General features: G+C 33.4%; 1 protein-coding gene across 1 annotated transcript in view; it reads left to right on the forward strand.

The window, feature by feature from the left end:
- Window positions 1-10,775: 10,775 nt before the first annotated feature.
- Window positions 10,776-23,989, forward strand: part of LOC126879755 (dipeptidyl peptidase 3) — a 52,546-nt gene continuing 39,332 nt past the window's right edge. Inside the window, exon 1 of the mRNA XM_050642991.1 lies at window positions 10,776-11,265. Coding sequence (XP_050498948.1) covers window positions 10,936-11,265 — 330 coding nt within the window. The 5' untranslated portion in view covers window positions 10,776-10,935. The remainder of the gene's footprint in view (window positions 11,266-23,989) is intronic.

Raw genomic sequence — 23,989 nt, forward strand, 5'->3', positions numbered from 1 at the left:
TTCGGAAATGGATAAAACGTCTAATTCTAAGCACATTTTGTTCTATAGCATTTTTTCACTAAGTTAATACGTTTCGAGTTATTTTCGCGTAAATACCTTCATTTTACAACAACAAAAAAACACGTTTTTGGGCGGTTTTTGACAAATAACTCAAAAAGTAAGTGGAAACTATGATTTCCGGAAAGGAATATAGCAGAACCAAATAGACCATACCTAAAACAAACGAATCTAAATGCTGAATCGAGGAATTTTACAACATATAGGAAATAATGCGACTGACATAAAGGATGAATTTCGTAAAGTTAAAAGAAATAAGTGTCAAAGTTGAGAAAGAAATAGAAAAGATAGGGAACTTGGTACAGACAGGCAATAAAGTAACTTACACTAAAAAAAATAATAAGTATTCAAGAAGAAGACATCAGATTCACTAAAACCAACAGAAAACAAGAATGGATAACATAAGTTATCCCTGAAGTTAGAAGTTGGACCTCATCAACGTAAGTCTAAAACATAAAACAAACCTAATAGAATACGCACAACCCATTTGTGTGTATTCTATTACACTATACAGGGTGTAACGAAAATACAGGTCATAAATTAAATCACATATTATGGGACCAAAAATAGTTCGAATGAACCTAACTTACCTTAGTACAAATATGCACATAAAAAAAGTTACAGCCCTTTGAAGTTATAAAATGAAAATCGATTTTTTTGAATATATCGAAAACTATTAGATATTTTTTATTGAAAATGGACATGTGGCATTCTTGTGGCAGGAAAATCTTAAAAAAGAATTATAGTGAAATTTGTGCACCCTATAAAAATTGTATGGGGGTTTTGTTCCCTTAAACCCCCCCCCCCCAAACTTTTGTGTACGTTCCAATTAAATTATTATTGTGGTACATACTATTAGTTAAATTCAATATTTTTAAAACTTTTTTGCCTCTTTGTATTTTTTCGATAAGGCACCTTTTATCGAGATGTGGTTTCTTTTTTAATATGGTTCAAAATATACCTAAAAATGTAGATCATAAATAAATTTTCATATTATTACCAAGTCTCCATAATCGTACTTAGCCATATACAAATATGTGGTGGATTTGACAAATATTCAAAATATCTCGATAAAAGCTGATTTTTCGAAAAAGTACTAAAAGGCAAAAAAGTTTTTAAAACATTGTGTTTAATTAATGGTACTACAATAATAATTAAATTGGAACGTACACAAAAGTTTGGGGTGTCTAAAGGAACAAAACCCCTATAAAATTTTTATGGGGTGTCCAAATTTCACTATATTTTTTTCTTAAGATGCTACTACCATAAGAATACCACATGCCTATTTTCAATAAAAGATCTCTAACAGTTTTCGAGATATTGGAAAAAATCCATTTTTATTTTGTAACTTCAAAGGGCTGTAACTTTTTTTATGTGCACATTTGTACTAAGGTAAATTAGGTTCAATCGAATTATTTTTGGTCCCAGAATATGTGATTAAATTTATGACCTGTATTTTTGTTACACCCTGTATATTCCATAACCCCCAGAGACCTTCAACTAGATGTAACCCCCCTTAGGATAATCCTGGTTACACCTCTGCAATAGACCAAAGCGACTGCTTAACAACACAACATAACAGACAGTCAGTGGAAGAAATATGGGAAAACGAAATAATTTGGTGAAAGAAGGAAAAAATAAAAAAGAGTAAGTAAAGATACTTTACAGCTTGTAGAAGAAGAAAGAAACAAAATTAAAATAGAAATATTACAAAGGGAAGGAGCGGATGAGGCGAGTACACATAAAATACAATGTAATGGGAAAATGCAGAAGTTTGGAAGCAAGCTACAAAAGAGACAGCCAGGGCCGCGCCAAGGCTTTCAAGCGCCCCGGGGCAAGTAATTTTAGGCGCCCCTTTCCTCCTCCCCTTGTAAGTAGTTTTTTGCAACTTAGTGAATAAGTCCATTTACTCACGGTTTTTGCTCCGGATTTTAAAACACCGCTTGGATTGAAATGAAATTTGGCATAAGCGTAGCTAACATGTCAAAGAAAAAAAGTGATATTGTGCCGATGTGTGCTCTTGCTCTGAGGGTGAGTTTTACCCCTTCTCAGGGGTGAAAAACTATACGTTTAAAATAAGTACGGAAATGGATATACTGGCTAATTCTAAGCTACTTTTGTTCTATAGAGTTTTTTCGCTAAGTCAATACATACTTTTCGATTATTATTTGCGAATGAATATGTCCATTTTTCAACAAAAAAAAAACACACGTTTTTCGCAAATAACTCAAAAAGTATTTTATCGAAACAACATTCTTAGCAAAAACATAGCTTATAAAAAAGTGAAAAAAAATGGTGTATGCATGTGGACAGCTAGTGAAAACTAGGTTCTTATTCGTCAAATTCCAAATCAAATACCTATTTCAACGAAAAATAAACAAAAAATGAAGCACTTTTCGGGGTAAACTCATTACAACTAAGTTTCATCGGTTCAAAGAGCTTTTAAAAAAAATTGGTTTTAAAGTATTTTTTTTTTATTTTGAAAAAATTACATTTTTTTCAAAAAAACTTAAAAATTATTAGTGATACCAAAAATCTCAAAGAGTAAAAAAAATGTACGTTTTGCTTTTCTGAATATTTTGGATTTTTTGTTTTCTTGTTAGACAAAAATTGGTTAATCAGTGGTAAAAAAATGTAAAACCGTGGAATTTTGAGAATCAACACCGATTTTAATGAAAATTTGGATTTAAGCTCGATTGATCCTCTTCTTCAAAATCTACCCTATGCCGAACCGGGCTTTTGCCCTGGGGGTAAAAACAACCCCATCTAGGGAATGAAAATTTTTCAATCAAAATAACTATCGGCCGACTAAAAAGTCTGCAGTCTGCGCGGGGTCTTACTCTTTCCGGGTGCAATTTAGCGTTAAGTGGACATATTGGTAGTTTAGATGAAAATGAATCCCAAAAAGGTAATTTTTTTGTCGGTGGTTCTTTTACTAGCTAAATAATATGATCCTATTTTAGCTAAATTAATCGATAAACACAATAACTTAAAACAAATTACTTGAGCCCCCAAACAGAAAACGAAGTTAAAAATTTGCTGGCTCAAGAAACTGATATAATTTATACCACTCAAACTTGATACCACTCAAGATATTTCAAAACATGATCAGCATATTAGTCCTGTCGCCAGTGGGGGTACAACGGCCTCTTTAATTCAGATGGACTTACCCAAGTGTTTTTTATGTATTTTGACCCGTAGAACACGAATTTTGTGGGTAACAGTCGATCCGGATGTCGATAAGATTGTTATAAACAAAGAACTTGAGGAATCACATAACAGCGATTTTTGCAAAACAAAACATTGTTTTGTATTTTTTGGGTCATTCTAAGCAAAAAAAGTTTTTACAAGTTTTTTGGTAGAATGCATAGTTTTCGACATAAACGCGGTTGAACTTTCAAAAAATAGAAAAATTGCAATTTTTGAACCCGAATAACTTTTGATTGAAAAATAAAATAACAATTCTGCTTACCGCATTTGAAAGTTTAAGTCAAATTCTATCGGTTTTGATTACTTTCATTGCTAAGAATTAATTTTTTTATTGTTAAACAAAGCTATAAACACATAGTGATTGAATGATGTTTTCAATACATTTCCCATTTGAAATCGAACGAGTAGGCGCGCATACACACAATTTCTACATAGATTACGTACATTAAAACGCATGCATTGGGCACGGGAAACACTATGTGTTTATGGCTTTGTTTAACAAATAAAAACTTAATTTTTAACAATACAAATAATCAAAACCGATAGAATTTGACTTGAACTTTCAAATGCAGTAAGCAGAATTGCTATTTTATTTTTTAATCAAAAGTTATTCAGATTCAAAAATTGCACCTTTTCGATTTTTTGAAAGTTCAACCGCGTTTATTTCTAAAACTATGCATCCTACGAAAAAACTTTTAAGACCATTTTTTGCTGAGAATCACCCAAAAAATACAAAAAGATGTTTTGTTTTGCGAAAAATCGCTGCTATGTAATTCCTCAAGTTTTTTGTTTATAACAAACTTATCGACATCTGGATCAACTGTTACCCAAAAAAATCGTGTTCTACGGGTCAAAATACATAAAAAAAACTTGGGTAAGTCGACCTGAATTAAGGAGGCCGTTGTATACCCCCCCCTGGCGACAGGACTATATGGTAGGGGAGCCCAAGCGGGGATTTTTGCAGTTACTCGAGTGCATCAGAATATGACATGGGGAGAAACCTTGTTCCCTGTACAAAATGTACCACTTCCATATATTAGATCTTAATACAGGTGCGTTCGTTAAGGGGGGCCGAAAAAAAATTATATCCTTAGAAAACTCTAAATCGTCAGATTAAGATAAGGTAAGTTAAGTATAGTCGAGGAAATGAAACTGAAAAAATGGCAAAACCTCGCAATTTTTTCGTCCAGCATCGACTTGTACAAAAATTTGGGATTAGGCTCATTCCTTCTAGTTCATATTCTATATTAAGCCGTTGTACGCTTTTGGTTTTTTAAGGGTAAAAACTACCCCTAATTGTAAAAAATTATAAAATAACATTTTAAACTTTAATATTGTCAACATTTCATTCTTATTAGTTACATAATAATTGTTTTATGCTTTAAGATATAATATCATAATATTCAAACCCTTCCAACCACCTTTGTTGGAGCTATACATAAAAAATTGAGTTATCCTAAAAGAATAATTTCGGCTTGCATCGATTTACATAAAAATTTGAGATTAGGATCATCTCACCCTGTACTTCATATTCTATATCATGTTCAAGGGCGTTGATTATTTTTAGCGGTGTAAACTACCCCTGATTTTCAAAAATTATATACAAACATTGTAAACTTTAATATGGGTAAAATTTGGTTGTGATTGGTTAAATAATGATTGTTTTATGCTAAAGGATATAATATCATATTTCAACCCTTAAAAACTACCCTTAATAACATTGCAATTTTTATAAGTAGATAATTTAATAGATCTATACAGAAAAAAGTAGAATTAAAGAATTACAAAAACATTTATTTACACAAAAATACGAATTTACAAATATGTACAAATACAAACACAAATAGTTTTTTAGTTATCTTCCAGTATACGAACTAGTTATGTGGTATTATATACATACATTGCAAATGATTATAGCGGACTATTCGAATTTTTCGAAAAAAAAATTCATTTTATAAACATAGCTCCTTTATTTTTGGCGATAAAAAAATTTTGAAGAGCTATAAGAAAGACTATGTAAATTAAATTCCGTTAGATCCCTTAGTTTTTAATTGGGGTGGGTATAAAAGGCTCGATAAGGGGATGTTTGCTCGTAAATTGAGGTTTTAAACAGCTATATCTCGCTAACTGTTCACTGTAATGAAAATCTATGTATAAAGAAATTTTAGTCATGAAAAAAGCTACAATTTAGTGATCCATCTTTTTTTCGTATCTCTAGTATTTTCGGAGATATTTTGAAGAAAATGGTGAAAAATACGAAATTGCAAAAAATCAATTTTTTTTTAAACTCTAATTTTTCTGGAATTAGGCCTTTTAAATGGCTCAAACTTCTTGGGTGTATTGATAATACAAATATAAAAGGAATTACAGGAAGGTGAAGACCAGTTTTTAATTAGGAGGGTAGTTAGGGGGTTGTTTTCACTGATTATTTCATAAAGAAAAGCAGGTACCGACCTCTTTTTGATCATAAGTCACTCATTTTTGAAGTTATACTTCTTTACCGGCGATAGAGGGTAAATTTTTATATGGGAAAACCTAGCGACCGGGCGCATGCGCATTATAACTTTGTTCTGATTGGATGTTCAAATGACATGTCAAAAATTATTCAATATGGCGGCTGTGGCACAGCTGTAGTTAGATTATTTATGGTTGTTGCGTTTCAAAATTTGTGTGAAAAGAAACAACAAACAAAAGTTAGTTAATAGTTATACTGCCTTTTTAAATAGTTTTCATATACCTATATTTTTTGACTTTTGGACTATTTTGGACAAGGAAAACTCATTCTAATTTGGTAAGTACCTAGTTTTTATTATAATCATATTGTAATTATACATTTGGATTAGGTTGAAATACATACATTTATTTTCTCAAGAATGCGGATTTTAGAGAGAAATCCCAAATTAGGTTCGATTTTTATTTTTAAATTATGATTTTTTTGGCGTAGATTTATTTATCTAGTAGGTATGTAATGCTTTGATTTACATACTTAATTTGATTACCAACAAAAGTTCTACCAATCTTCATCTAATATATTGTTTTCTTACTGTTTTGTTATATTTTTATATTTTCTTCCACGAAATTTAAACTACATAATTTTCAAAACAATTGTCAAACAGTAAAACGTTCAGTTACCGTATTTTTCCACATGATAAATAATGTGCGATTGGACGAGTGAGTCTACACTTCGATTACGAGTCAAAGCGGCACGAAGTTGAAGGGTTCAATTCCCGATGCAAGTTTTATTTTTTTATGCATATTATGATTGTAAGTATATTTGTTATATAATTTTTTTTTTCAGCAAATGCGTATTTAAAATTTTTGCCAACAATTATTATCGTCCAGAAATCATTTTTTCTTTGTGGCATTTTTCAATGTGTTTGTGTGCGTTTTATTCTTTTATTTTTTTTTAATTTTTGGTATAGTCTTAAAAATCACATAATATGTAGTAGAAGTATAACTTCTTACGTCTTACGTGCGTACAAAGTACACACACATTCTTGTTTATGCTAGAAGCTTCTTGTTTATTTCTTTTGAAAGGTCTAATTGTGTCCTTGAAAAAATATTATCCAAGTTTTCCTCGAAAAATACAAGTTTCCCGTTATTTGGCTTTGAATATTTCAAATTAAACATTTGACGAAAAAAGCTAACTTTTAACCTAACTAGAAAAAGAATTTGGCTTTTGTTACAAAAAGACACAATTTCGATAGCTACAGTTTTTTTATTAAATGCATATTTTTCGAGTTATTCTCAAAAACTCTCTAAATAAGTGGATTTTTTCGTCGAAAAACTGTTACTTTCAATCGCGAATAACTCGAAAAATATTAGTTTTACGAAAAAATGTAAAATACATTTTTTTTAGAATTACGTTTTACATCGATTTATATGGTTAAAATTTAATAAAAAATTCCCACCCCCGAGAAGGGGTGGCAACCACCCCCAAGGTTTTAGCGTACAGCGGCATGATATAGAAAATGATCCTTGGACTATTTCCTACCTTCTGTGAATATTTCAAGTAAATCCATGCTGGACGAAAAAATTGCGAGCCAAAATGCTTCATTTCCTCGACTATAAATGCAGAACAGTGTATATTTCAAAAATCTGACGGTTTGAGCGGAGCGTAAGGAAATGGGTGAGTCACAAAGTTTCACAAGAAAAAAGCGAATATTTCGAGAAATAAACGTCAGATCGAAAAACTAAAAAATACGTTTTCAATATTTTTTAAAAATCTATCGAATGATACCAAACTCGACCCGACACGGAGAGAGGTAAATTTAAAATTTTAAATAGGAACCACGCGATATTTCGCGAAATAAACATCACATCGAAAAACTGCAAAATATACGTATTCAACATTTTTGAAAAATCTATCGAATGCATGACGCCAAACACGACTTTCCACGGAGGTGGGATGGGGGCTTACTTTAAAATATTAAACAGGAGCCCCATTTTTCACTGTAGATTTGGTATTCCTTTCGTAAAAATAAGTAACTGTTATTCGAGACATTTAATCGGAAAAACGATTGTTGGAAATGGAAAATTAGATTAAAAAATGGAAAGTCCCCACTTAAATGCAAAACTTTACTTAACTTTTTTTGGTTTTAGGACCTAATCTTCACAACCCAATAAGTCCCCATAACGCTCGATTAACTGCAAATTTAGCATACTTTCCTCCCCTACTGTTAGTGTTATTTTCCGGTACGTAAAATAACTTGTGATGAAAATAATTTACCTTCCAAAGCAGAAGTTATTGAAAGTTTTTTTGGGATTTATTCGCATGTTAGACCAAAGTGCAAAGGTCTTGTAAATAAAATTTTTAAATTTATACAGTCAAAGCACCTTTCGGTACACAACTGCAGAGGAAAGGGGTATGATGGGACAAGCGCTATGAGTGGTGTATATTCAGGCGTATAGTATTTTTACTACAAAAGCGATATTACGTAGGTCAAAATTTTTGACGCAAGAGAACTGGCAAAACATTAGAATGTGTCTTTTCATTATTGCCATGTTTATTACATAGAGTTATATATTAGCATAGAGAGAGTGTCATTCAGAGCGAAGTGACGACACCATCTTTTTTATTTGGATTAGTGCTGTTTCACTCTTACGCATAGTAAAGCTGCTACAGTTGTCCTCCCCTTCCGTGCCTATACTCACACTGAATGTCATCACAGATTCTCGATACAATGTGTTAGAAAGAGATGTCGCAAACCAGTCCATGAGATCTTGTCGTCAGGAAGCGCGGAAAGTAGGCTCACTCCGGCTCACTCTATGTTAATATATACCTCTATGGTTTATTATAAACTTGTGTACTCACATTCTAATGTTTTGACAGTTTTGACAATAGCGGAATTTAAAAATAAACCAATAACGTATAAAAATTTTTACAATGGGCTAATGAAATAAAAAATAACTTATAGCAAAAAAAGTTTTGAAGTTCATCTTTTCAATGTAAATTTAGTTATAATATTGCAACAACTGTCTATTTCCAAAAATCTATTAACACTTACTGATGAAGACTTATTAAAGAAAGGCCAAACATTGTCATTTACACATATTTTAGTAGTTATACTGTTACCTATTAGTTGTCGTTATGTTTATAAAGACGGCAAGACGGGGGCCCACAAAAATTGTCGCGGGGGGCCCCAATCTTCAGCTACGCCACTGGTTCTAAGTACACGAATTCGTAATCATCTTATTTTACACATCCTACTTTCGTTTGAAAATAGCACACTTTTCCAATTTCCAATGTTCAGTTTTGGTGTGGAAGACACCAATTTACGTGATCAATCTTGTGCTGCCGTGTTCCGTGTTAACTCGGGATCCCATAACTTCCTCCTGCTATATAGTCATTGGGCACGGCAACTCTTCTTCTTATCGTTTCAACTAAAACATTTACACCTATGGTTTTCAAAAGCTGCAGGTTTCAAATACATATTGATTCCATATTGGTTGAGTGTAGGCCTATAATTACAAACAAGAAATAGAAAATGAAATAAAGCTGGTAGGCATTATCCCAGTAGGTATTATCAAATACTATTGACTGTAATACATGCAACTCTTGACATTTCCCATTACATTTGAGGAAGCAAACAATATAGCGCCATCTAGTGGTGTGCGGTGATAACCAGAGCAATCTAACCTTACATTTATAAAATTGCTTTATTTATACCTATTGTTTTTGTATAAGTGTTTGAACCATTTTTATTTTAATTTAATTTAGCAAAATTAGCTCGTTATTCAAAAATTTATAAAATTAAATTTGAATGTTTACGTCAAATTTTACATTTTCAAAACGTAGTTTCACTTCAAGCCGACAGTGGTGCTAGCGCGCTAGTGGCAACGTGCTTCCAAGATTGATTTCTGTGGGAGTTGGATGTATTACAGTCAATAGTATTTGGTAATTATCTAGAAATAAATCTAAACGAACATTATTATATCTACAGATTTGTAAAGGTGGAGAGTGGTACCTATTTGAAATTGAGAATTATAGGAATGGACGTGAAGAATAAAAATAAAAGCTAGATTTACAAAAGGAAACAAAAAAGGTGAAGTGGCCAAGAATGCTAATAAAATCTAAATTGGTGATCATCAACGGCGGATCCAGCAACCTTGCAAGGAGGGGGCAATGAAATAAAAAATTTCTCGTCACTCGCGTACGCAGGATTCTTTTTCGGTATGAGCTGTTACTTTATTTTTCTTCATGTAGCATGTCCTTTCAGAAAGTTGGTTACTATCATAGCTATCTTAATTTTATTCACTGCCACCCTAAATCAATCACGAAGTGCTTTTTCGTCCTGGAGTGCGTTTGCCTTCTATTTTAACTTGCATAATATTTTGTAGCAACCTATATTTGAAACTTCTCATTACATGTCCAAAATACTCCACATTTCTCTTCTTGATGCCTTCTATAATCTCAGTAGTCTTGCTGAGACGTTCTAGTCTTGTGGAATTTCGAATCTTCTTCACCCAAGATACTTTTAAAATTCTTCTATAGAACCACATTTCGAAAGCCTCAAGGCGATTTAGGTAAGTAGATCGATTTTATTCACAGTCCGAGACTCGACGCCATACAGTAAGACCGAGAACACGTACTTTGGATAAGGAATTCTGTTTTATGTTTCATTTCGTTATTCTGTTGTCAACAGGACACAAAACTCACTATTTATTTTCAATCGTAATTATCTCTTTCTTAAAAAAAGGCGACACCAGGCGAAGTCTCAAGGAGGGGGCAATTGACCCCATTGACCCCCCCTTGGATCCGCGCCTGGTGATCATAAATACAAAAAAAGAATCTACAAGAGTACTAGCTAATCTTTTAACTTTAAATCCATATTGTTGTGAAAACAGAAATCATTCTTAAACCCAATTAAAACTACAACTTGTACCAATAATTATTATTATCATAAATGCATTTTAAGTAGATAATTTCTCTCGACTACTGATTATACAACCCACAATCCACCTTGACAGTGGCGCCATGACATGACATTACACCTGCTGATTGATTGATATGACATTAATGACATGACGTGTCGGTGTCATCTGCTAGCCGGTATTGTTTCTAGATAAAATAGATAATCTGTGCTTTGGTTTTTTAGAAAGATTTCTTGTGTAGGGAAAATAACTGCTCTTTGTTCTATTTTTTAGTTTTATTTTTTGGCTTGTACCATGAGTAACAAAAATACCTCCCAGTATATTTTGCCCAACAACCAGCCTGTGGTCTCTTTGGAAGTCAAGTCTGCATTCGATGGCCTAACTACAAAGGAAAAATTATATGCACATCATCTTAGCAAAGCTTCATGGCATGGGGGCCTAATAACACTCCTCCAAACCAGCCCCGAATCGGGACCAGTATTGGTGCTTTTACATAAACTCTTTTCTTCCCAGTCACCAACAGACTTCAAAGCTAAAGCAATAAGTTCTGGATTCACTGAAGACGAAGTGACAGCTGTTTTTGTGTACACTTGTGGAGTTTTTACTAACTCTGGAAATTATAAGGTGAGTGTATCAACCAATTAATTACCTTACATGTTCTTATAAGAGCAGAAAACTGTTGCAAATCTGATCTTGTTCTAAAATTCCTTACCATGTATTAAACTCGAACGAAGTTAACAAACAATAGTTCATAACTACATTTTTGTACCCTTCTATTCAAGAAATTGATTATGGCTGATCTGTGAAGGGAGCGTTCAAGTATTACGTTATGCGATTTTTGAAGATTTTTGACCCCTCTCCCCCCTATGTAACACACTGTAATGGGCGTTTAACTATTGCGTAAGGGAAGATTTTTGACCTGCCACCCATCCAACCTGCGTTACGTAATACTTGAATGGCCTGAAGGTTTTTTTGTGTATATATTAAAGCTAAAGTAATCAATGTTATTTTATCAAAGTGACAGAATGCCTGATTTTGATCAAGAGGAAATTGTTTCTAACTCTGATTATACAGCAAATAGAAGTGTCAAATGACGTGTCAAAATAAACAATTTTATTTTTCAAACGTTCAGGTCTCTGTATTGGTCTGTTAACACATTCGCTGCCACTATGTATATTCAGTCACTTTCGTATGATGCTAATACGAAAAGAACCCTATTTAATTCTACAGGTTATGAACACCAAAAGGCTTCAGTGGCATCTAACTCAGGTGGCAGCGAATGTGTTGACACATTCCCTGCTGGTTTTTTTCCAACGAGTTGTTACTTAGGAGTGTCTAACTGATGACTTCAGATTACACTGAGATCAACAGTGAGAAATCCAAAATACAATAGGCCAATGGGCTACAATAACATCTTAACAATACTTAAAGATCTTTAAAATATTTAGCTCCAGCCATGTACCTACATATTTTATTTAATCTATAATTTATTCAAGTAGTTAGCAGATCATTAATATAAGGATAAAAGAAGAGAACCTTGAGGAATTTGCATGTTTGTTTTCTTTTATCCACTTGATAACTGATATTAGCAATGAACTGTCAACACGGATGGAATGGCCCCGTCCCATTCAAATAGTGAAGTGAGATTGCGGCCAACATACAAGAGAGAGGTCTAGAGAGAGACAGAGCTTGCAAGGGAAAATTTGACTTCTTCATTGGTTGGATATTCCTGCAATCTACAACTACCACCAGAGTTGCCAGATGTGATTTTATAAATCCTCCACTTAGAAACTGCAATTCCCTCAAATTAAGCTCAAATCCCGCAAATTAAAATGTTTTCCGCATGTTAATAAATTAGTAGTCAAATGTAGAGAACAGTAAACCAAAATTATACTACTTATCAACAGAGGGCCCTGGAAATAATTCATAGGTCCTATCTTCTTCGATTATATGAGAGTATAATATACAGTTCTATGTACATTCGCAAATTTAATTTCCGATGACTCCTTAAAATATTCCATAACTCTCCCCCCAAAAAATCCCCCAATCATTTCTGCTTAGAAAAATCCCATAGACGCTTTTAAATTACTCCAAAATTGTAGGAAAATATCCCGATCTGGCAACCCTGACTATCACTATCAATTTGTTTGTTTACGAAAGATGGCGATTATCTTCCCTCTTTCCCTGGCTATTGCTCTCTCATCCTAGCCGCATTAAATTCGCTTCATGCCCATTCCATCCGTGTTGACAGTTCATTGGATATTAGACAGTCAAAGAATTGAACACGGGGATTCATACATCTACTTAGGAATAACAGTTAAATATGTATAAGAATAGAAAAAAGAAAGAGTGTCGTTCACTAGCATGAAGCAAATTTTCACCTCTAACAACCTCACCCTACCTCTCAAAATCTGACTTCTGAAATGTATTCCCGGTTTTGTTATATGGAATGGAGGTGTGGATAATGACCGCAACATTAATGAAAAAAGTAGAGGCCTTCGAAATGTGGGCTTACTGATGTACAGGGTGTCCCGAAAAGATTGGTCATAAATTATACCACACATTTTGGGGTCAAAAATAGTTCGATTGAACGTAACTTACCTTAGTACAAATGTGCTCATAAAAAAAATTACAGCCCTTTGAAGTTACAAAATGAAAATCGATTTTTTTCAATATATCGAAAACTATTAGAGATATTTTATTAAAAATGGACATGTATCATTCTTATGGCAGGAACATTTTAAAACAAAATTATAGTGAAGTTTGTCCACCCCATAAAAATTTTATGGGGGTTTTGTTCCCTTAAACCCCCCTAAACTTTTGTGTGTACGTTCCAATAAATTCATTATTGTGGTACCATTAGTTAAACACAATGTTTTTAAAACTTTTTGGCCTCTTAGTATTTTATCAATAAGCCAGTTTTTATCGAGATGCGGCTTCTTTTTTAATATATTTACATAAAAATTGTATGGGGGTTTTGTTCCTTTAAAATGTTTGTGTACATTCCAATTAAACTATTTTTGTAGTACCATTAGTTAAACACAGTGTTTTTAAAACTTTTTTGCCTCTCAGTCTTTTTTTGACAAGTTTGACAAGTTGATCTCTATAATCATACTTAACCATATACAAATATGTGGTGGATTCGACAAATATTCAAAATATGTCGATAAAAACTGACTTATTGAAAAAGTACTAAGAGGCAAAAAGTTTTAAAACATTGTGTTTAACTAATGGTGCCACAATAATAATTTAATTGGAATGTACACAAAAGTTTGGGGGGTTTAAAGGAAGAAAACCCCCATAAAATTTTTATGGGGTGCACAAATTTCACTTTAATTTTTTTTTTTAAGTTGTTGCTGCCATAAGAATGACACAAGACATGTCCATTTTCAATAAAAAATCTCATAAGAGTTTTCGATATATGAAAAAAAATTGATTTTCATTTTGTAACTTCAAAGGGCTGTAACTTTTTTTGTGTGCATTATTGTATATAGATAAGTGAGGTTTAATCAACCTATTTTTGACCCCAGAATCTGTGGTATAGTTTATGACCAATCTTTTCAGGACACCCTGTATGTTAAGTACAATATATCCTGTATTGAGCATGTGACCAATAAGGAAGTACTATGCCAGATATTATACCGGTCTAGTTAGACTCAAAAATAGGAGTGAGGCTACAATAATTACCATCAAGCTGAAAATCGGCAGGGTTGTTCAAAATACCATCCATCATAAATGAAATCTAAGAAGTCCTCATAAATCCGACCCGTGCTAAAAAATTTACGCTGGGTCAAAGGTCACCAAATATGGTTTTTAGCGATTTTCAGCGAAACGGTAAGTTTTATCGTAAAATTAGCTCTAACAAAAAATGTAGGTTAGATATTTATTTATTTATTTATTTATTTATTTTCAACGGGACACTGCCCAATAAGATTACAAGTTTATAAGTCCAATATACATAATACATGTGTCAATAATAATAAAACTACAGTAAAATAGTAATAATAAAACAATAATACAATAAAATATAAATATCACAAACTTAAACACATAAATCAGATTCATATATCACAATAATGAATATCCAACAACTACTCAAACAAACAAACGTCTGAGGCCAGAGATGAATTCAGACTTCGGTGCAAAGAAATCTAGATCAGGTTGAGTGTTTGCCCATCTTAGTGCTCGAGATAAAAAGTTGTTATATGCATAGTTGGTTCTATGGATAGGAACATAGAATGTTTGATTTAATCGAGTTCTGCGGAGAGGTACATGGAGACCAACCTGCTCAAGTAGCTGAGGACACAAAACTGTTGAATTAATTATGCCATAGAGCATCCTTGCATCCTTAATTACTCGTCGGTCACGCAATGAGAGAATACCCAATTGGGTTTCAATTTGATAAGAATTTAACTGATTTAACTCAAAAGGTATACCCAGTTTATATGCTATGTACCTTAAGAACTTGTGTTGGACTGTCTCGATTTTTGTTATGTAAATATTGTAAGATGGAGACCAAACACAAGAACAATACTCTAGATGAGGTCTAACTAAAGAACAATATAGTAATTTAATTGCATCAATATTCTGAAAGTCTCTAGTGCATCTTTTTATAAAACCAAGCATTTGTAAAGATTTGGAAATTTTTGATGTATAATGTGATTCAAATAAAAGTTTACAGTCTAAATTAATTCCCAAATCACGAATTTCAGTAACCCAGTCAACAGGAATATTCTGTATATTATAATTATATTCTATTGGGTCTCTCGATCGTCCAAAAGAAATAGCATGACACTTAGATTCATTCAGGGCCATGGCATTCAACATACACCACTCATTCAACCGATCAAGATCATGTTGAAGATTAATACAGTCTTCTGTATTGTTGATAATTGTATAGAACTTTAGATCATCTGCAAAAAGCAGAGGTGAACTGTGTCGGAAGCAGTGGTGTATATCATTGATGAATATGTTAAATAACAGGGGCCCCAAATGTGAACCCTGAGGTACTCCTGAATGAACCTTAATCTCACTGGAAACAAAATCCCTGATACGCACCATCTGAACTCGGTCAATCAAGTATGTTCTCAGCCACTCAAGAAGTGGACCATTAACACCCATTTGTTTAAGTTTAAATATTAAAATATTATGGTTGACCCGATCAAAGGCCTTGGAGAAATCGGTGTATAGTGCATGTACCCTACAACCCCTCTCCAATGCCTTCCTCAGGAAGTCCACAAATACTAGTGTGTTACATTCGGTTGATCTGTTATTCCGAAATCCAAATTGTTGGTCTACTAGTTGTTTTTCAAGTGAAGCTTTAAGATAGTCACATACAAAACATTCAAATATCTTTGGTATCACACTAATTATACTAATGGGCCTGTAATTATTCACCAATGAATTATCTCCCGCTTTATAAATGGGTGTTAAAAAACTATTTTTCCAACATTCTGGAAATTCACCCGTATTTAAGGATAGATTAAAGATGTGAAAAAGAGGTCTGGATAATATAAAACAACAGTTCTTGAGAAAGCTAGGAGGCAATCCATCAGGACCAGGACCCTTATTCGCATCCAGTTCTGATAATTTTAGATAAATATCAGATATAGTTATGTTGAAACCAGTCAGATTAGTAAGACCAAATGTAGGTGAGTCACTGGGTATGACACATATTTGAGTGGAATATACTTTAGAAAAATATTCTGCAAAAAGATTTACAATATCTGGTCCATGACCGGATTCAACACCACCATACCTCAACACAGCGGGCATAGAGGGCTTTCCTCTCCGTGAATTCACAAACGACCAAAATCCCTTCAAATTATTTCTTATTGATAATTCTGTTAAGTAAATATGATTTCTGTAGCTTTCAGCTTTTAACAATTTACAATTAGCCCTCAGCTGTGAAAAAGTCTGATAATCCAGAACTGATTTAGATAAAAGATATTTTTTGTGAGCTTTCTTTTTCTCAACTATCCGGTTCTTTAACTCTAAAGAGAACCAAGGAGGGAATCTACGTTTTGAATACCTTTTTAGGGGGATGAATAATTCTATAGCTAAGTAAACTATATCATAGAAAATATTTACAATTTGATTCAGTGTTTTTCCTAAAAATAAATTATCCCAACAGAACTGTGACAAAAAATCAGTTATTTTCACATAGTCAGCCGACTTGAAGTCCCTATAAAAACCGTCACTAACCAAACCACCATCATTGGGGCGCCTTTTGGTCATCTTTATCTCAAATTCCAGGGGTGGGTGATGCATACCCTCCCTCAAAAGAGCTTCATTAGCTCTGGACACAGTTACATCAGCATCATCGACCAACACCAAGTCCAGAATATTACCAGTTGCATTCACAATAGTATTGGACTGAAACAAATTGTGGTATGCACACATACCAGTCACAACCTGCAGGGCTTCAACTTCAGAAGCTGTGGCACCTGGCAGAGGAATTGTTGAAGAGCACATATCATTTGAAAACCATTCGCAGTTTGGTAAATTGAAGTCAGCAGCCAGATAATAGTGTGCAGATGGATAATCTTCGGCTATTTTTTCCAGGGTTTCACAAAATATGGAATATTTGTCCAATGTAGACTTAGGTGGAAAATATGCTGTTCCTATAATAAACTGATTTGCACCTTCGGTCACCAAGACAAAAAGCTGTTCGATTGTCCCGTTAACTTTTAAAGATCTACTGCTTAAGCCCTTATGAACTGCAATAAGGACTCCACCACCTCTTGAGAATGAACTTGTTTCACTGGAGCGATCAGTTCTATATACGTTGAGGTCAAACAACTGCAGCTCTTCATCGGCATAGTTACATGTCAACCAGGTCTCGTTGAATATGATGATACTGTAGTGAGAATAGGAAACATTCATAAACAAATGGTCAAGCTTAGTTCTGAGACCTCCTACATTTTGGAAATAAACCCACAGTCCAGAGGAAGACTGTGTTAGTTTTTTGACATTATTCTAGGAGTGCCATTTAAGTACTTGATAAATAAGTTTTGTTCGCCCTTTCTCTCTCTTTCCTTAAGTTCACTCTTGACAGTGTTTAATGCTGTTCTCTGGTGTGGGGTAAGATCTGAATCGATAAAAATCTTTAGTGACCTATCAATATTTCTTCTGTTTCTGAGTATTGCCAGATAGTCTTTATGATTACGAAGGACAATTCTGTATGAACGGTATCCATTTTTGTTCTTTTTTCCAATTCGTACGGCCTCAGCAATATCAATGGCTGAGTTCATTAATCCAGACAAGAGGTCTGTGGCTTTGTTTAAATCGTCATCCTCACCATACTCAGGCATATTAAAAATCATAATGTTGTTGGATCTTTTCTGTCTCTCGATCATTTCACTTAACACTGATTGGTCTGTTGTGATTTGTTCAGTAGGTTCAGTTGTTTGAGCAACTCTTATATCTTTCAAACTGGATATTTCAGATCGAATTTCAGATTTAAGTTCATTAAAGCTTACCTGAAAAGAGCCATTCAAAGAGTCCAACTCACTTCTAAAAGACTTTATTTGTTCAATCATGTCCATGGCCTGATTATTAATAAGTTGTTCCACCTTTTGTTCAAGAGAACTTATTTGTTTCTTCATCATAGGAATCATTTTGATTCCATCCTCACAGGATTCGCAAAAAAGTTTAAGGACTCTTCTACCCTTCAACTCCAACACCCTGATTTCTGATGCTGTCAGATTGGCACATTGATGATGAATATTTTGATCGCAACCATCACAAACCCAACATTCACCACCACTGACATCCAACAAACATTTTGTGCATGACATATTTAAAAGTTTAGATCAAGCACTGGCCTATCTTCAAAATATATTATTTGTAGAAGTACTGATAACTTTTTATGAAGAGTACTTAAGTTTTTGTTGAACTCAATTAGGAGAATATGTGCTTCTAATTGCAAATAAATGCAATTTCTGAAACATTCACTAATAAAAATGAAAGATAACTTACAGATAATAGGGTCTGAACTTTTACGGATTTTTTGATACAAAACAACACATTAAACACTAATAAATATCACTTAAATTGTACATCATTAACAGAGCAGGAAAATATGTGCTTTCGCCAGTAATTATTGGAACTGGATAATTATCTATAAAAAATATCTTAATAGTTTTTTTCTTAGAGCCACTGTTTTTGAGATACAACGATTCAAAGAGTTGAAAGACTTCTAATCGTCATAATATATATTTATTAGTACACCAGGTATATACATCACTGAAGCTGTAATACAAGTAAACATAATATTCTATCGGTCAACTTAACTTATATTACACACAATAATATAAAATTATAAATATGATAATGTTTCTACTATACATCTTGAAGTCTACCGAGGGATGCAATGTATAAGCTGTATTATATTACAGTGCCAATAAAAAAATCTTTACAAAGTTAATGTAACGCAAAAATAATAAGAATTATTTGAATTTTACGGCTTAATCCCAACAAAAATAGTAAATTGATATGTACGGCGTCATTTTGGTCCCAGAGTTACTGTCGTATTTGATGGCTATAATGATTTTACGAGAAATATTAAAGCTGCAGGACAACGTCGTAGAACTTCAGCAACATCTTCAGCTTCTAATATTTTATTTGATCAATATATGACAGTATCTACCACTCAACAGAAATTTCTTGCAAGTACTCACAACAAATCTCGGTTCATTTCAATGCTGAAAGATAAGTTTATTGCTAAAAATATATCGGTAAAACAAGCTAATAATGATGCTGACGTAATGATAATTGAAACAGCCATAGAGCAATTCAATTTAACAAATACAACTATTGTTGTAGGTGAAAATGTAGACTTGCTCATATTACTCACTGGTAGAACTCCAATCGAAAAAAACTATATTTTTCTAAAACCTGGAAAGCTCAACACCAATCGGAAATATATTCATCGAAAAGTTTATCTACTTTTGCAAAATGTCAAAATCATATACTATTTTTACACATAATAACTGGCTGTGATATGACATCTGCATTTTTCAGGAGGGGTAAGACGACTGTTTTTAAATATGTTTGAAAAACACGATTTACTTGAATGTGCTGAAGTTTTTGTCAAAACTAATTCAACACCACAAGAAGTTATTTCCAACGGAATTAGCTTTCTTCTCTCTATGTATGGAACGCCTAAGAAAACTACCTGCTTAGATAAGTTTCGATATGCATGTTTTTTTAAAAGTACTCGAAACAAAAAACAAGTGCAGTTGTAGTAACAAATAGACTTCCGAACGGTAAGGTTGTATCCGAGACGTTCTTATCAACGAGTAGTTAAATTAGTATATTATTAAGGATATTATTTATCGTGAGTGATGTCCGACGATCCAATTAAATGGTCGTTATGTTATCACGAAACCAGAAACCAAAAGTCGATTAATAAGTAAGTTTTTACTTTTATTTTTATTAAAAATAAAGGAACAATTATTATTTTAAAATGTTTCCTAATCAGACGCCAACTGAGGCAATATTAGTTCAGGAAAAGAACGTTTTATTTTCAGAAAATGCACAACGTTCGAAAAATGAACAAGCATTATATAATGCATGGGTTCAATCAGAAAATAATGTTCAAAAACTTAATATAGATAATCAGCGCCTAAATCAAATAATTATCACAATGGAGCAAAGATTAGCAAAGCTTGAGAATACCCAACAAGATATAGGGTCAACAGCAAGCGCCGATAAAACAAAAACCAAAACAGACAAATCTGAATATTTTACCGATGAAGAAGATTTAGCCAACGAAACGGAGTGGATAAGACAAGAGAACAGGAGGACCAAAAAACGCAAAATGGATATTTCATTATCTTCTCCCTCTCCAGAGAAAGCAACAGCTGTAAAGCAAATTCAAAAGCCAAAACTGCCACCTCCGGTTGTAGTAGAAGGTTTCGAAGATGCTGCCAACTTAAGTAAGACTCTAGCCGATGCTAGTATTAAATTCACCATGAAAATAATAAACAGTGAAGTCATAAAAATCAATACACCCGACAGTAATGAGTATAGAAAACTAATAAACAGTTTAAACACGAGTAAACTTTCCTATCACACATATGAAAATAAACAAGAAAGACCAATCAGAGTAATGGTTAAGAAACTACATCATTCCTATCAGCCTAATGACATAGTAAATGAGCTACAAAGAAGAGGATATAAAGCTATACAAGCTGATAAAAAATTGAAGTGGAGAACTAAAAAACCTCTTGATATGTTCATCCTGACGTTCAGACAAGATGAAGATATAAACAAAATCTTTGGAATAACTGACATTTTGAGCATGAGAGTAGAAATTGAACCACTAAGGAGCTTGAAGCTGGTACCACAGTGCAAAAGATGCCAGGCCTATGGTCATACCTGGAAATATTGTAATAAGGAACCAAGATGTGTTAAATGCATCGGTAAGCACCTTACCAAAGATTGTCAGAAACCACTAAAAGAGGAACCAAAGTGTATCCATTGTGGTGAAAATCATCCTGCAAGCTTCCGAGGATGTTATGTAGCCAAAAAAATACAAAAGCTGAGAAATCAGAGAACAAATAAGGCCAGTCTACCAAAACCACCACAAAGGGTCAATGAGAAGGAAAAGCCAAAAGCACAAAACGTCACTGCAAATAGAAAATACAGTGATGTAGTTAATAATGTAAAACAAACGCACCAAGAATTGGAAACCGAGAATACATTGAAAATAATATTAGAAAAACTCATCAAGATAGATGACAAAATAACACAAATAGATATACGCGTTACTAGGTTGGAACATAGCGCTAAAGGAGCTATACCGAAAATTCGAAATGGCTAAGCAACTACGAATCATGGAATGGAATGCCAATGGGCTTCTACAACATAAAAATGAACTGCAAACTATCCTAGATACAGAAGAAGTTGATTTATGTCTCATAGCTGAAACACATTTCACGAAACAATCTTTTATAAAGCTTAGAGGATACAGGGTATACCACACTATACATCCTGACAATGCAGCCAAAGGAGGCAGCGCACTAATAATAAAAGATAACATTGAACATTATGAGGAGCTAAAATATGAAACAGAACACATACAAGCAACTACGGTATGTGTCAAACTCAAAACTAATTGCGAAGTTAATGTAAGCTCAATTTATAGCCCCCCTAGGCATTCCATTAAAAAAGAACAGTATGTAGAATACTTGAAAAGTTTGCGAAAAAGATATATCATTGGAGGTGACTTTAATGCAAAGCACACCCAATGGGGATCAAGATTAACAACAACTAAAGGAAAAGAGTTACTGGCAGCCATAAAAGAATAGAAATGTGAAGTAATATCAACAGGTAGACCGACTTATTGGCCAACAGATACAAACAAAATACCGGACTTAATTGATTTCTTTGTTATTAAAAATATTTCATCCAACTATGTAGATATTAATGAAGGTTGGGATATGAATTCAGATCATTCACCCATAATACTCACTGTGAGTGACACGATTATCAGAAAGGATTGTAACCCAATACTAACAAATAAACTAACAGACTGGGAAAGTTTTAGATCAATCCTTGAAGATAGAATTGAACTAGCAGTACCATTAAAAAAACCTGAACAACTAGATGAGGAAGTTGAGTTTCTTGTACAAAATATACAAAAATCAGCATGGGAAAGTACTCCTACTATAAGATCAAACGTCAAAGGAAACAACTATCCGAAAGAAATTAAAAAGTTAATTAAAGAGAAAAGAAAACTTAGAAGGAAGTGGCAGCAAACCAGAGCACCCCAAGATAAAACAAATTTAAACAATGCTAGTCAAAAACTTAAAAGAGAGATTCAAAATATAAAAAATGAGTCAATCAGTTATTACCTGAGAGAGTTGACGGATAATAGTAACACAGAGTACTCTCTATGGAAAGCTACAAAAAGGCTAAAAAGACCAGTAACCCATTCTCCACCCATTAAACTAGAAGATGGTAGCTGGGCTAGAAGTAATGAGCAAAAGGCAGAGAGATTTGCCACATATTTAGAAAATACATTTAAACCGCATGATGACCAAAATAATGATCAAATATCGATAGAGCCTAATCAGACAGAGGAGAGAATCAGACCAACATCCCCGAAGGAAGTAGCTGATGAAATAAAAGACAATATAAATCCTAAGAAGGCACCAGGATATGATCTAATTACTGGAGAATTACTAAAAAACCTGCCTCGTAAAGCCATAGTCAAATTGACCAACATCATCAATGCTGCATTTAGATTGAGATATGTTCCAAATTTATGGAAAATAGCTGAGGTTATAATGATACCAAAACCAGGAAAATCACCAAATGAAGTGTCTTCATATAGACCATTATCACTTTTACCAGTGATGTCGAAGCTTTTTGAGAAACTTCTGCTAAAAAGAATAAAACCAATAATAGAAGAGAAAAAAATGATTCCAAACCACCAATTTGGCTTCAGAAATAAACATTCTACGATTGATCAGGTACACAGAATGACTAACATAATTGAGAAATCATTAGAAGAAAAGAAAGTCTGTTCTACAATCTTTTTAGACGTAGCTAAGGCCTTCGACAAAGTTTGGCATGAAGGTTTAGTCTACAAACTCAAAATTCTTATGCCTAAACAATATTCAGAAATTTTACAATCATATATATCTGACAGATATTTCAGAATTAAGCAAGAAGACGTGTACACTGATCTAAAAGAAATCAGAGCAGGAGTCCCTCAAGGAAGCGTATTAGGTCCTGTTCTCTACCTGTTATACACATACGATATACCTGAAATGGAAAATGATACTATAGCCACATTTGCAGATGACACCGCTATCTTAGCAGTAGGTGATACCAGCGAAGAAGCAGCAGAAAAATTACAGTTGGCAATCAATAAAATACACAACTGGACTAAAAAATGGAAAATCAAATTAAATGAATCTAAATCTATTCATATCAATTTTACAAATAAAAAAATCGAAAACATTCCAATTAGAATAAATGATGCCCAAATACCATATGCATCTTCTGCAAAATATTTAGGTATCACAATTGATGCAAGGCTTCGCTGGAAAGTCCACATTAAAAAGAAAAGGGAAGAATTAGGTATCCGTTACAAAAAAATGTATTGGCTGATGGGAAGAAACTCTGCATTGTCCACATATAACAAAATACTTTTATACAAACAAATACTTAGACCAGTATGGATGTATGGTTGCCAACTCTGGGGCTGTGCCAATTCAAGTAATATTCAGATTATCCAGAGATTCCAGAATAAAGTATTACGGAACATCGTTGATGCTCCTTGGTATATCCGAAATGTCGACCTCCACAAGGATCTTGAGATGGAAGATGTAGA

The sequence above is a fragment of the Diabrotica virgifera genome, chromosome 1 (genome assembly GCF_917563875.1).
Source record: "Diabrotica virgifera virgifera chromosome 1, PGI_DIABVI_V3a".
NCBI classification, from domain to species: Eukaryota; Metazoa; Arthropoda; class Insecta; order Coleoptera; family Chrysomelidae; genus Diabrotica; species Diabrotica virgifera.